This window comes from Ptychodera flava, unplaced genomic scaffold (assembly GCF_041260155.1).
Source record: "Ptychodera flava strain L36383 unplaced genomic scaffold, AS_Pfla_20210202 Scaffold_60__1_contigs__length_796720_pilon, whole genome shotgun sequence".
Lineage (NCBI taxonomy): Eukaryota > Metazoa > Hemichordata > Enteropneusta > Ptychoderidae > Ptychodera > Ptychodera flava.
The window spans coordinates 221,699-234,283 of NW_027248382.1; the positions used below are offsets into that span (position 1 = coordinate 221,699).

Below are 12,585 nucleotides of genomic sequence, written 5' to 3' on the forward strand. Positions count from 1 at the left end.
AAGCAAGAATGGAAAATTTTGCCTTTTGTTCATTTAAAAAAGGACGTCTATTGTTTTGACAAACATTTCTCTGGCATCTTTATACAATTTCAACTCTGTTTCGCCAATGTTATTTCTAAATTTTCTCAGAAAATTTAACAATATTTCTTTTTCTTTAAGGAAATACACTCATTGTCAAACCAAATAGGCTGTTGTCTATGATTTGGCCTGGTCGGCGAAATTTTCTTTACCATGTTACAGTGTTCAGCAGCGTACATAAAGGCACTGCCAAGTTTATCAATAAAATTCTCTACACTAAAATCAGGCAATAGAATAACATCTTCAAGACCATTATTTGCCATAAACAGCTGAACAGAGTTAGAAAAATCAGTCTCTTTTTCAGAAACCCATGAGCATTTACGTAAAACTCGATTACACATGTGATCTGTACTGATAGCATTTTGTTTCACTGACACATTTGAAGCTAATGAAAATGACAAAGGAAAATGGTCAGATTCACTGCGTAGTTCTATTGAAAAGGATTGAACACTTGTGAAAAGTTCCCCAGACATTATATATACGTTCAAAAACAATTAGGAAAATGATTTCAAGTTGAGTTCCGTTCATTTTTCATGACGTCAAAGTAGATCAGAGTGAAGCGATCATATAAAAAGATTTGGAAAGAAGATAACTCCCCTCAACAGTCAGAAAAACTGAACCTAAATTAGACATAAATGTATAAAAGGGACATAGCTTACCTTTTGGCCAATTTTTCATTACCTTTTGTTCTGTGTCTCAACGGCAGTGTCTAATGATACTCACCACAGCATGCTTGAATAACAAATATTCTGTTTAGTTAAACACTCTGTACATGTGCAAAAACCGTTTTCATTGTCATTGATGACAAATGCATTCTTGACCGGACTTGAATTTTAAACAATAACAATTCTGTCTTGATAAGTTAAAAACAGGACCTTTCTTCACGCTTCATGGGGTACAACAAGAAACTGCAATGGATACAAAAACAAAACCACCAAAAAGTAGCCAAAAATTACAGCTATAAATGGACAATCCAACACATATTCATATCGATCAGTGACAGTTTCGTTTTTAGCCCCCTTTTAAGTCCCAAAATCTCTCAAAATGCCCCTCAACACACCCTTGATATTTTCAAATACCCCATCAATTCTTCCGCCCGCCCCCTCAGAGGTGTTTGTGAATGCAGCCTTATTCACTCGTTTATACGGGTTATTTACAGCAGATAGTAAAAAGGCCCGTGGATTGGTTACATAGCCGCAGATGTAGGTTTGAACGTTCTATTCACTGAGAGGTTACATTCACGTAACAAGGGTGACTCGAGTCGATTTCGCTGCCCTAAGGCAATTTCCGACACTGTCTGCAGTTCAGTCATAAGGGAAAACTGTACCACTTACACCTACACAATTGCGCATGACATATTATGAGCAACCACACATTTTCATATCATACAGTCTGGAGGACAATGGACTGTACATTTAGGACAACATGATACGAGTGTCCCATAGTGTATCTGGCGACGAAAAGATCTAGAAAGACGGAAACTTTAACACATGCCTTCAGTGTTTCTCCATTCTTATGTTGTACTCCACTTTTCTAGGTCATACCTGTCGAAATGTTCTTTCTTCTGAATTAAAGCAGAGTCATTCAGGTGGCCTGTTCTGAAATAAGTACGCCGCACTCTTTGAATTCACGCGACTCAGTGATTATTAGATGAATAGGTCGGGAAGACCACTGGACTAATCACCTTATCAGAGTTAATCCGTTTGCAGTTTATAGATATGTGCATTATTTAGGTCAGACAACGGTGGCCGCCACCAAACGTATCACAGAATGCTTAAAACGGCAACGGTCGTTCAGAGCTGACTTTTTCAATCCAGGTGTCATCAAAAATTACTGTTTGTCTGTCGTAAAAAATAATGTATGTTGTAAATCACAGACATAGGTATTTCTTGTTACTCATAACATGTTCATGCCCCGAACGACGTTATTATGCGTCAAGCTGTTTCATACTTAAAAATCACAGCCGTCTTGCATATATCCGTGAACAAAATGCTGTCAACCACTGCCACTTCTTGTCCTTTTTTCCTGCTCAAGAGGACATCAAAAGATGCATAAAAATGTGGTCCAAAATAATACATTTATCAATCAAGACAGTCAGCTATTTTTATTGCGTATTATATAAATATATATTAATAAATGTCAAAAATAGTATTAATTTACAAAACGATATTTTGAACTCCCCCAAACTCTTGTGGTGGACTACAGAACTTAGAGAACAAGCCCGCCTATTGGCTATTTTTATTCACATGCATAACATTAATTAACGTGCATTTCACTATAAATGTCTGCGTCCTTCTGTAACTGACTAAACTTGCAGCTAGCCAGGCTTCGTGCACATACCAATAATTCGCAGAAGATAGTTCAACTCTCTTTCCGCCAACATGTCTTACGAAGGTAAATGGAAATTGAGAAATCCGAGAACCTGGAGAAGTTTCTGTTGGCCATAGGGATCGCCGCCGACAAGGCCAAGGGAGCAGATGCTATTGAAAGCGTGGTGGAGAACTGCAAGATGGGCGACACTTTCTGCATCAAAACCAGCGTGGGAAGCAAAGTGAAAGAGCAGAAGTTCAAGATGGGAGAGCCCTTCGAGCTGGAGCTGCCCATGATCGGCGTCAAAGACACTGTGGTTGCATCGGTATCAGGTAACACCCTGACTATCAAAAGCACAACTGACTTAGCCGTCACAGAAACCCGTGAAGTCCAGGGAGACACCATGATTGTCACTGTATCCAAACCCGGCGTGGACGTGGTCGCCAAGCGCTACTTGAAACGAGTCTAGATGCCCGTCTTTGATGGTCCAAGTCGTCGAGACCAGCTGCACGGTGAAATATTGTCATCCAGAGACTCTTTTCATTGCAATCACAATTTGTAATGTTGTTGTTTTATTAGTTTCACATTTTTGATCATTTCCGATGTAAATTCCCTACCATACGAAGTAGAACAAGTTTTCTAGTAATATTAAATTGTTCATCATTATCTTGTTGATAAAAATCAACTGCGACTTTGTGCCTTTCATTTTTAAGTGTAGACATTTTTTCAGCTATTTGTATTTGCAGTCATCCAAGTGTTAAACCCGTAATCAGAGGCTGTAAACAGAAATGATGGTGTATTTTTCCCCAACCTTTGCAGAAAACGTACAAAAGAGCAAAGGAATCAGGGAAAGGGTCAATTTCTGTATATAGCATTTCCAACCCAAGAAATTAAATCTTTGTGACTGGCTGTCCGTGAATATCAATGTACATAGTCCATTATATTAATGTAAACAGCACATAAAAATTGTTTAAAAAGCAACCACGCATTTTCATACGCGTACGGTACTATAATGTCTGGAGAACAAGTGACTGTTCATAAAGCACAGTATGATACAGGTGTCAGTCACACAGTGTATTTAGCGGTGCAAAGACCTAGAAAGATGGGGAAACTTAAACGCATGTCTTCAGTGTCTTTCCATTCTTATGTCCTTCACTTATCGTCTAGGTCATATCATCTTGGAGTGCTCTTTGATTTTAATTAAAGAAGAATCCTGTACTGAAATAAGTGCGCCGTACTCTTTGAATTCACGCGACTCAGTGATTATTGGATGAATTAGGTCGGGAAGACCACTAGAGAAGTCACCCTATCAGAGTTATTCCATTTGCAGTTTATAGGTATATGCATAATTTAGGTAAGACAACGTTGGACGCCACCAAACTTATCACAAATGCTTTAAACAGCAACGGCCGTTCAGGGTACCCCTTTTTCAAACCAGGTTTTATGATAAATTGTTGTTTTTATGTGCTAAATCATGCATGTTGTAAATCATAGACACAAATGCTTCTTTTTACTCATAGCATGTTCATGCCCCGAATGATGTTTATATCAAGCTGAGACAATTATGCTTCAATCTGTTTCGTACTTGAAAATCACAGCCGTCTTGCATACATCTATGAACAAAATGCTGTCAACCCTTGTCATTTCTCGTCCATTTTTCTGCACACGGTGACATCTAAGAGGCATAAAATGTGGTCCAAAATAATATGTTGTATCAATAAAGAAAATGAGCTGTTCTTATTACGTGTTATATAGCTAAACTGTCATAAATAGCGTTAATTTACAGAAGGCTATATTGAACTCCCCAACGGTTATGGTGGACTTTAGAACTTAGAGAACAAGCCGCCTATTGGCTATTTTTGTGCACGTGATATGCATTGATTAACATGCACTTTCATATAAATTTCAGCGTCCTTCGGTAACTGACTAAATTTGCAGCTAACCAGGCTTAACGTGCACATACCAATAATGCGCAAAAGATAGTGCAGCTCTCTTTCCGCCAACATGTCTTACGAAGGAAAATGGAAATTTGAGAAATCCGAGAACATGGAGAAGTTTCTGTTGGCCATAGGGATCGCTGCCGACAAGGCCAAGGGAGTAGATGCTGTTGAAAGCGTGGTGGAGAACTGCAAAATGGGCGACACTTTCTGCATCAAAACCACCGTTGGAAGCAAAGTGAAAGAGCAGAAGTTCAAGATGGGAGAGCCCTTCGAGCTGGAGCTGCCCATGATCGGCGTCAAAGACACTGTGGTTGCATCGGCATCTGCTAACACCCTGACTATCAAAAGCACCACCGACATGGCAGTCACAGAAACCCGTGAAGTCAAGGGAGACACCATGATTGTCACTGTATCCAAACCCGGCGTGGACCACGGGCATTCTGTTGTTCTTAAATAATGGTGTATAAGCGTGTAAACATGATTTCGTATTTCAGTTTCCGTTGCCGCTGGAGAACTTACATCGTGATTTAAAAAAAAACCAAAAGCCTAAAAAAATGAGGTATTATTAATACAAAAGAAACAGTCGCATTCTGCTTGTTCACCTAACTGATTATTCTTTCTCACGCCCGGTCTCTGTGCACCGCGCGGCATGCACGGCAGAGTCCTTACCAGCGCGTATTTACCGCAATCATGAAGCGCGTAGAATGACGACGGTACGTTGCTATGACTGCCGTGTACATGAGCGCGGTGACTGGAACGTGCACGCGACGACAGCTATGCACGCGAGCGCCTCTGCACTATCGTCTGCTGTCCCGGCCTCAGAGATGTATATATATACACAAGGGTATGCTCATATGAACATGGAACCTGACGATGTGCGTTACAAAAAAGGGGGGACAGGGGGGACAGATACTATTACCCTCTGAAACGTCCGCAAAAGGTAAACAATTTTTTATTTTTAAATGTAACTCACTGACGATAGAAAGTAAAATACAGAATGAAAACAAAGAAAAAAATTGTGAAAATGTAACCCTTGACCTGCCAGGCTTGTTCACGTCCGTTCGACCCAGGAGGGAGGAGAAAACTCCTAACGAGGCCTCCTAAGTTGCCAATAAACATTAGTATGGGTTAATCGATAATATTCACGATACTCTCTTTGTGTTATCCGATTTACCGAGAAGTTCTAAATAGAAAACGCAGTGATTGTCTGAATTATCTGTCTTGCTGAGGTAATCTCCCGTGAAAGCACTGAGCTGCACTGCACTCTTTCTCCAGCGCGTGTGTTAGAATAAGATGGCTCCTGGGTGGCCCTAACAAAGGTCACGATCCCTATGCGCTGTAGTTTGGTGACGTCACAGCTAGATTTGTCCACACAGCGGGAGGTTTAAAAAGCTGATCGTCGCTGGTGAGGCAGGTAAAGTCATAAATTTTGTTAATTTTTCAGAAAATTAACGAAAAAACGGTAAGACGTTATGGCCAATGTGTTGTACAACTGAGCTATGCAATGATACCTCAATGAATACGGCAGAGGACGAAAATTTCTCGTAAATTTACTGAAAGTAGCAGACGAACTATGGCTTCCGGGTATCACGGTTTCGTCGAATTTTCACGGTCGTAACTTTTTTCTGGAGGATTTTTCACAAAATTAATACCATGATGACATAAATAAGCACTTAAAGAAAAGTAAACTAAAATTTCATTTAATTTGAAGCAGCCAAAAGATTTATCCATAATTTTTACGTTGACGTCCACGTAGCGTCAGCCCGTTGCCATTAGCAACGAACGTACCAGATGTACAAAATGAAATCAATTTTCCTCGAGGAAGATTAAACCTTGACTAGTTGTCTCCTTTTTTATCGTAAAACACTGTATTTACACCTTGATGTTGTCTCTAAGGTAAAAAGTTTACAAGACAAGAGTATTTTCCGAATTTTCTGCAACTATCCTTTTACAAACACCATAGAAACATGGAGAGCGAAAGTGATGTAAGTATCAAAACTTCTTGACTTTTTGTGTAAATGAATTATTCTGAAATACATTCATATAATGAATATGACAAGTGTAAGTGGGTTTGGTGCGTTAATGCACCAAACGGTTTGCATTGGTTAGTAACATCACCAAGAACAAATGTAAGATTGGCAGATAATGGATTTTTTCCTCTGAAATTAATGTTGAATAACAAAAGCGTCTCTTTGTCATCATATTATTTTAGATTGAGTGTTTCATGGAGATTCCTCTCAGAAGATTCAAAATAATCGTAAGTTTAGACATTCTATTATTAATAAGATTGGATATGGAAAATAGTAATGCCCTGTTGTCTTTTAGATTTGATTGCAAACTTTCATTGATATTTTATGTTACCACATAATCTACTCAAGATTGATACTTGAATAAGTTGCTAAGACAATTTTCAATCCGAAATCTTTCAAGAATCATTCTTTCCTGTAAATAAATATCATGTACCTGACAAGAAATAAAAGTCTCACACATAAAATAAAGAATGAGATTAATGCTCCTGCAATTTTCAGTCAAATTTTGTCATTTCTTGCAATTATATCATTTGACATCTTACAGCATTTATTGTCATTAAAATTTTTTGTCTTGTATTTAACATCAGTGCAAATTTCATAATTTTTTGTGGCCATGTAAGAAACACTTCTGGGTGAAAAGGCATTATAAAAGTTGTTCTAAAGTCTAAACCACATACATCACAAATAAACTCCATATTTCTGGTCTGACTCATGTCTATTACTTAGAATGACGGAAGCATGCTTCCAGGAGAAAGTTGACCACAAGATGATAATCTAATTGAAAATTTTGTATCTCTTGTTATTTCATAGTTGAATTTATGAAGCTTTTCTGTATAGTTTTTTTTCTGTTTTTTTAAGTGTGATTTTTTTAAACTGAAGAATAGATCTATAAGGAAACATATTTTCTTGATAAACTTTCCCATGGAGAACAATTGAACTAATATATAAAGTAGAATATATGAATATGAAGAAAGACTAATCCTTTTTAGAATGAAAATATTCAGAAGTGTATAAGTAAACTGAAGGCAAAGGAAGTTCAACTGGAAAGAATACGTAAGAGACTAAAAAACAACAGATATGATGACCAAAGAAACCATCAGGTAAGGGAGGTGTAGTTGCTTTATGACATAAAATCTGCACTAGTTTAGAGATTGTTAGGTGTTGTTGCAAGGGACAGTAGCTGTCATAAAACTGTTCATTTCACATGCACAGGCTGTGTATATAAGTGTAACATTTGATACTTTAACTTGTTTTAGGGAGTTGAACAAGAACTTGAAGTACACACAGCATAAACACTTAAAAATCATGAGAAGTGACAGTTATTGTCCCTTTAATTAAACTCTGTAAAAACACTCACAGCAAACTGGGAAATCTCCATATTACCAAGTGGATTACTGCCTGCTGTCACCAAGTATAGCATATCATCTTGCAGTTGCAGTCATGCAAACTGAATGACTCGTTATTTATCTATCTGGCAACCTGTGTTTTTCATAATGCCATATTGAAGCTCCAGCATAGTAACTTTGACTTTGGGTCAGAATTTTTGTTTAAAGTGGCAATTTCATTTTCCTGTTCAACTCCCTAAAGCATGTACTAAAATAATAACCAAAAGTCACAGTTACAGATGGGCCTTATGTTGTGTTGTCAAACATAGTACATGCATACTAATACATGCATACTGTCTGATTTTCTTTATTGTAGATGATTCACAAATCGTCAAGCCTAATTATTTCTTCCGGAAAAAAATGCTTCAAACACTTGGACTGCGGAGAGAGGCAATAAGTAACATTATGTTGTTGAATCGATATTGTGAGATGGAAACTGTCGGTTGCTTCAGAGAACAAACCAAGGTACTTGTTTTATACAACATGTGTGACTACTTTATGTGTATAAACCTAGCTGCCAGTTGATACCATATTTATTGACATGAGTTGTGAAAATTAACATATAATTTTGGAAAGCTACTTATTCAATATTCTTCACAAGGTAGAACAATATTAATGGTGAATGGCTTTAAAAACTTATAAATCTGTGATTTTTACTTTCAGACATACTTTTTTTTTGTCAATGTCATCTCGTGACACAAACAGAAACAACTAAGATCTGGCCAAAATTGACATAATTTGCAAAACAATAGATTCCATCTATTAACCAATCAGTGGACACTTACATGTGGGTTGCACATTGCCACACTGATAGCTCAAGAGCAGTTATGAAAAATTTTTTCTTCAGAATTGAGATAATATATGCAACAATAACAGCATTGCACAACCTCTATGTGTGCTCTGTCGGGTTCCATAAGATATTTTCACTCGTGGTGCAGTGTACTGCATTCTAATTTCATTTGCTTTGCTTTGCTAATGAAAATATTGCCAAAGATTATAACTGCATTGTAAGTGAAAATACATGTTGTATTCGAGTGTGAGTTAGTGATATGGTGTACTCTAGATCTGTCAAACTTTCATTTGCTTTGCTTGCAATAGCATGGCTGCAGGATACCACCATAACACCTATGAAAAGAATCCCATTTCTCCCGAAGGGTGCAAATAGGTCATACGTTTCTTTCATTTGATTTTTATTCATACATGTGTGAGTTGTTATTATCATTCAATATATTATTTGACAGTTGCAATCCAGGAAGATATACAATAGTCACCTGATGGGTGGTACAAAAGCAGATGTGAAAAATTCTGGTGATGGATTACATGGTAAGTGTTAACGTTCACAGAGTATCACATGAATGCAGTAAACTTGTCACTGGTATTTGATATAAATTCAAGTTCTTTACAGGATTGAAGTTTGAACTCGAAGACACCATATACTTTGACATCAACAACATTGGCAGGAATATACCCATACTAAGTACATACTGGTTTGTTACAGATAATTTGTAATTTGTCTCAGATTGTAAGTTGTCATTTATCATTAACAGCACTGTATGAGATGAATACTGTATGATGGAGGTAAATGCTGTAAGTATTATTTTTCAAACTCAATTCAATCCGTCAGTCAGTGCATCATTTCCGATACAATGCAATGATGACAGGAACTGTCAGTCTTTTTTTCTGGTAAATTTCTCATTTATCACTAATGCCTTGACTCTTCTTCATCCTCTTTTAAAAAGTTCATGTAGTTACGTCACATCATTTCAACACTAGCACATCATCTCATAGCATCAAGAATTTGACACACAATCATTTTTTGAAAAATAAATTTTCTGATACTAATTTTCAATCGTTTATTTAGGAAACACTAGCTCATCTTCCATATCACCCCTTCCAGGTACAAAAGTTTGGCAGGCTCCATAGCTCAGTGGTTAGAGCATCAGGTCCATGGAATACCAAAAGTGAGATCTGAGGGTCCCAGGTTCAATCCCTGGTGGAGTCGGTATAATTTCTATCCTGGCAGTCAGAGTGCGGCAATGCTACACCATGTATGTGCTGCGCCTCTGTTTCATGACTGTTTCCACTCTCTATCTGACTACTAATATCAACTTTCCATGAAGAATGTTGTCTCTTGCAGATTTTCCTGGAAAAAAAATGCAAATATTGTCACACCTCTTACAGACATTTCAACCACACTATGTGACATTGAGGTTGGAAATTACAAACCAGCATGGCTATATATAAAATACTTCACAACTTAATTTTTTCCCACGGCATTTGGAACGGTGAGATGAGATTGAAGTTAACAGCTAGCTAAGTGCATAGTTACATGATACACCTGACTATACAAATGTACCTACCCTCTCATCTCACAACCAAATCTTCTTTGACATATTGCTATATCCCTAGCCTAACTGGAAGGTAATTACTGACTTTCATGTTCAAAATTATGTAATATGTAGGACCCTCATTACCTTATAATCTCTGCAATCCACCCATAGTAATTACCAAGATACAGTGTACTGCTTAGAAATTTTCAAATACACACGCACAGTCAGATATTGAGCCAGATGAATATAATGCAATGTATGCAAGCACCTTACTGCCTAAATTTATTTTTCGTCAAAAATGTTTACATAAAAGTGCCCATGAAAATACAGTATCGCTGATTTGTTGCAAATTTATCAAAGTTTCATTTAGATTACGGAGTTTGTTTACCAGCATGTGAGTCTTATGATTAAGGATACAATATTGTTCTGTTCTGGACAACTTTTATCATATCTGCTTGAAATATACTGTTTTCAAAAATTTTAAATCTGTTTCATGGCCTTTTATATTGTAGCATTTCTGTGCTCTACTGACAAAGGGGAAACAATCTGATTCCTTTTTTTCCTTTAACTAATACTAGGAGAGGAAGCAGATGTGTGTGCCATTACCAACTGCCAACATCCAGCCAGTAAAAACCTGCATACCCTTCATGGTGTATATGAAATGAAGGATGCATTTATAACAGGAGAAGACAAACCAGAACACATTAAAATATGCAACAGACACTTCAACAATGAAACTAAACGCGGACATGCACATGGGCACATAAAAAATAAACACATTATCACTAACCTGTCATCGGCAATAACAATGAAAACATGCAGCTTTTGTAACAAAACGTGTTGTGTTACACAGCCAAAAGCATGCAAACTTCACAACATAACTCTTGGAGTAATGAATCCACAGATATACGAAGTGGCTTGTGACTTTCTGGATGAACAAGACCAGGCAGCATCTACAGGGAGAAAAGAAAACATAAATTTCAATGATACACTCTACACAAATCTAAATGACAGCAAAACAGAAAGAAGTGGTTATGCTTGTATGACATGCAAGGGTTTGATCCTACCCATCCTTAAAAGTCAAGAGGAATATAAGGATAAAATGAAAAGTATAGAGTTACTAATGCCAAGTTTGCCAGATGATAAACCATCACACAAAGACTATTCTTTTGATTTAAACTTAATTAAGTATTTAAGATATTCCATGAAACTGCCAATACATTGGTCCATTGGAAGTTATGATAAAAACACAATTCTTTTCCATGAACATTTGATAAGTGATAAAACTTGGCATGTTCCAAAAATGATCAAAGGAGTGCTCCACAATGGGTTTTTGTTATGCCAATTTTACCTATTGGGAAAAATGGTTTCCAGTAAACAACTGACTGGAAATTTTGAAGAAATTTGTGAAAAATTAATTACTGAAGTAGAGTTACATTCCAAAGTGAGAATTTGCTCTGGTATTTATGACACCAATGATATTTTAGCATGTGAAGAGCACAGGATCAAAAATATTAACACTTCAAAATTCATAATTGATCAACATACATTTCAAGTATCAAACAACATAATAAGCAAGACTGTGCGAGCACATAACACAAATGATGCCAGTAAGACGTGTCAATTAAATGCAGGCAATGACAGAGAAAGGTGTTCATCTTGTTCATCTTTACTGACATACATTAGAAGAAATATCACAAAAAAGTGGGGGTTGGAGACAACATCTTGTCAACTTCAAAATCAAACTTCTCAAAATTAAGTTATGGGGATTTGCTAGAACGAGCCAGGAAACTGGCATTGAAAGTCAAATCATTAAAGAAAAAAAAGAATGTTCTTACAGAAACATATTTCCATGAATCAAAACCAGAAAACCAGATAGAAGTACCACCAAACATCAATTTAACATCATCAAATCTTGTTGCGCTTTTGGAATATGCAATCCAGAATGAGATCCTGGTCGAAAATTCAGTGCTGTACAGCCTGATCTCAGATACGATTATATCTCTCAAACAGAAAGAAAAGGAATCAAAAAACCCAAACAAACTGTTGAAATCAATTATCCAAAGGGCATTCGTTTTAGTCCATTGGTGATAAAGTTTTGTGCCAGGATTGCCGAGACGTGTGGTAAAACAGGCTAAAATGTGGTACGAAAGATCATACCAATACCATCATGGCAGATAATCAAATCCTACCGGCAATCATCAAAATCTTATCATCCTGTAAGCAAAGAAAACATGACATTATTTGTACAAGAACTAGATAGGAGAAAATGCAAGGGGATTGGTGGAATTCATTGGGATGAAATGCTCATTAGAAGAGGTGTCACAGTATGTCGAAGAACGAATGAACTTGTTGGTTTTGAAGATCTTGACATCAATAATGAATATATTGACACAGACATGCTCTCTGATAAACACAACAACACTACAGAAGATGATGAAGATGATGAAATACTTTCAACAGCTTCTGTAGATAGTGATTATGAAGAAAAAGAAAAAAGATGATTGCAACA

General features: G+C 36.9%; 2 protein-coding genes and 1 non-coding gene across 3 annotated transcripts; all 3 read left to right on the forward strand.

The window, feature by feature from the left end:
* Positions 1 to 2,476: 2,476 nt before the first annotated feature.
* On the forward strand, positions 2,477 to 2,857 carry LOC139128587 (fatty acid-binding protein 1, liver-like). Its single transcript, XM_070694336.1, has one exon. It carries the CDS (start codon positions 2,477 to 2,479, stop codon positions 2,855 to 2,857), a length of 381 nt encoding a protein of 126 aa, XP_070550437.1.
* A 1,535-nt stretch (positions 2,858 to 4,392) lies between these two features.
* Positions 4,393 to 4,785, forward strand: LOC139128588 (fatty acid-binding protein 1, liver-like). The gene has a single exon (XM_070694337.1). The coding sequence runs from the start codon at positions 4,393 to 4,395 to the stop codon at positions 4,783 to 4,785; it is 393 nt and encodes a 130-aa protein (XP_070550438.1).
* A 4,871-nt stretch (positions 4,786 to 9,656) lies between these two features.
* Positions 9,657 to 9,745, forward strand: Trnam-cau (transfer RNA methionine (anticodon CAU)). Its single transcript is given in 2 exon segments — positions 9,657 to 9,693; positions 9,710 to 9,745. It is a non-coding gene; the product is annotated as a tRNA-Met (tRNA).
* Positions 9,746 to 12,585: the final 2,840 nt, after the last annotated feature.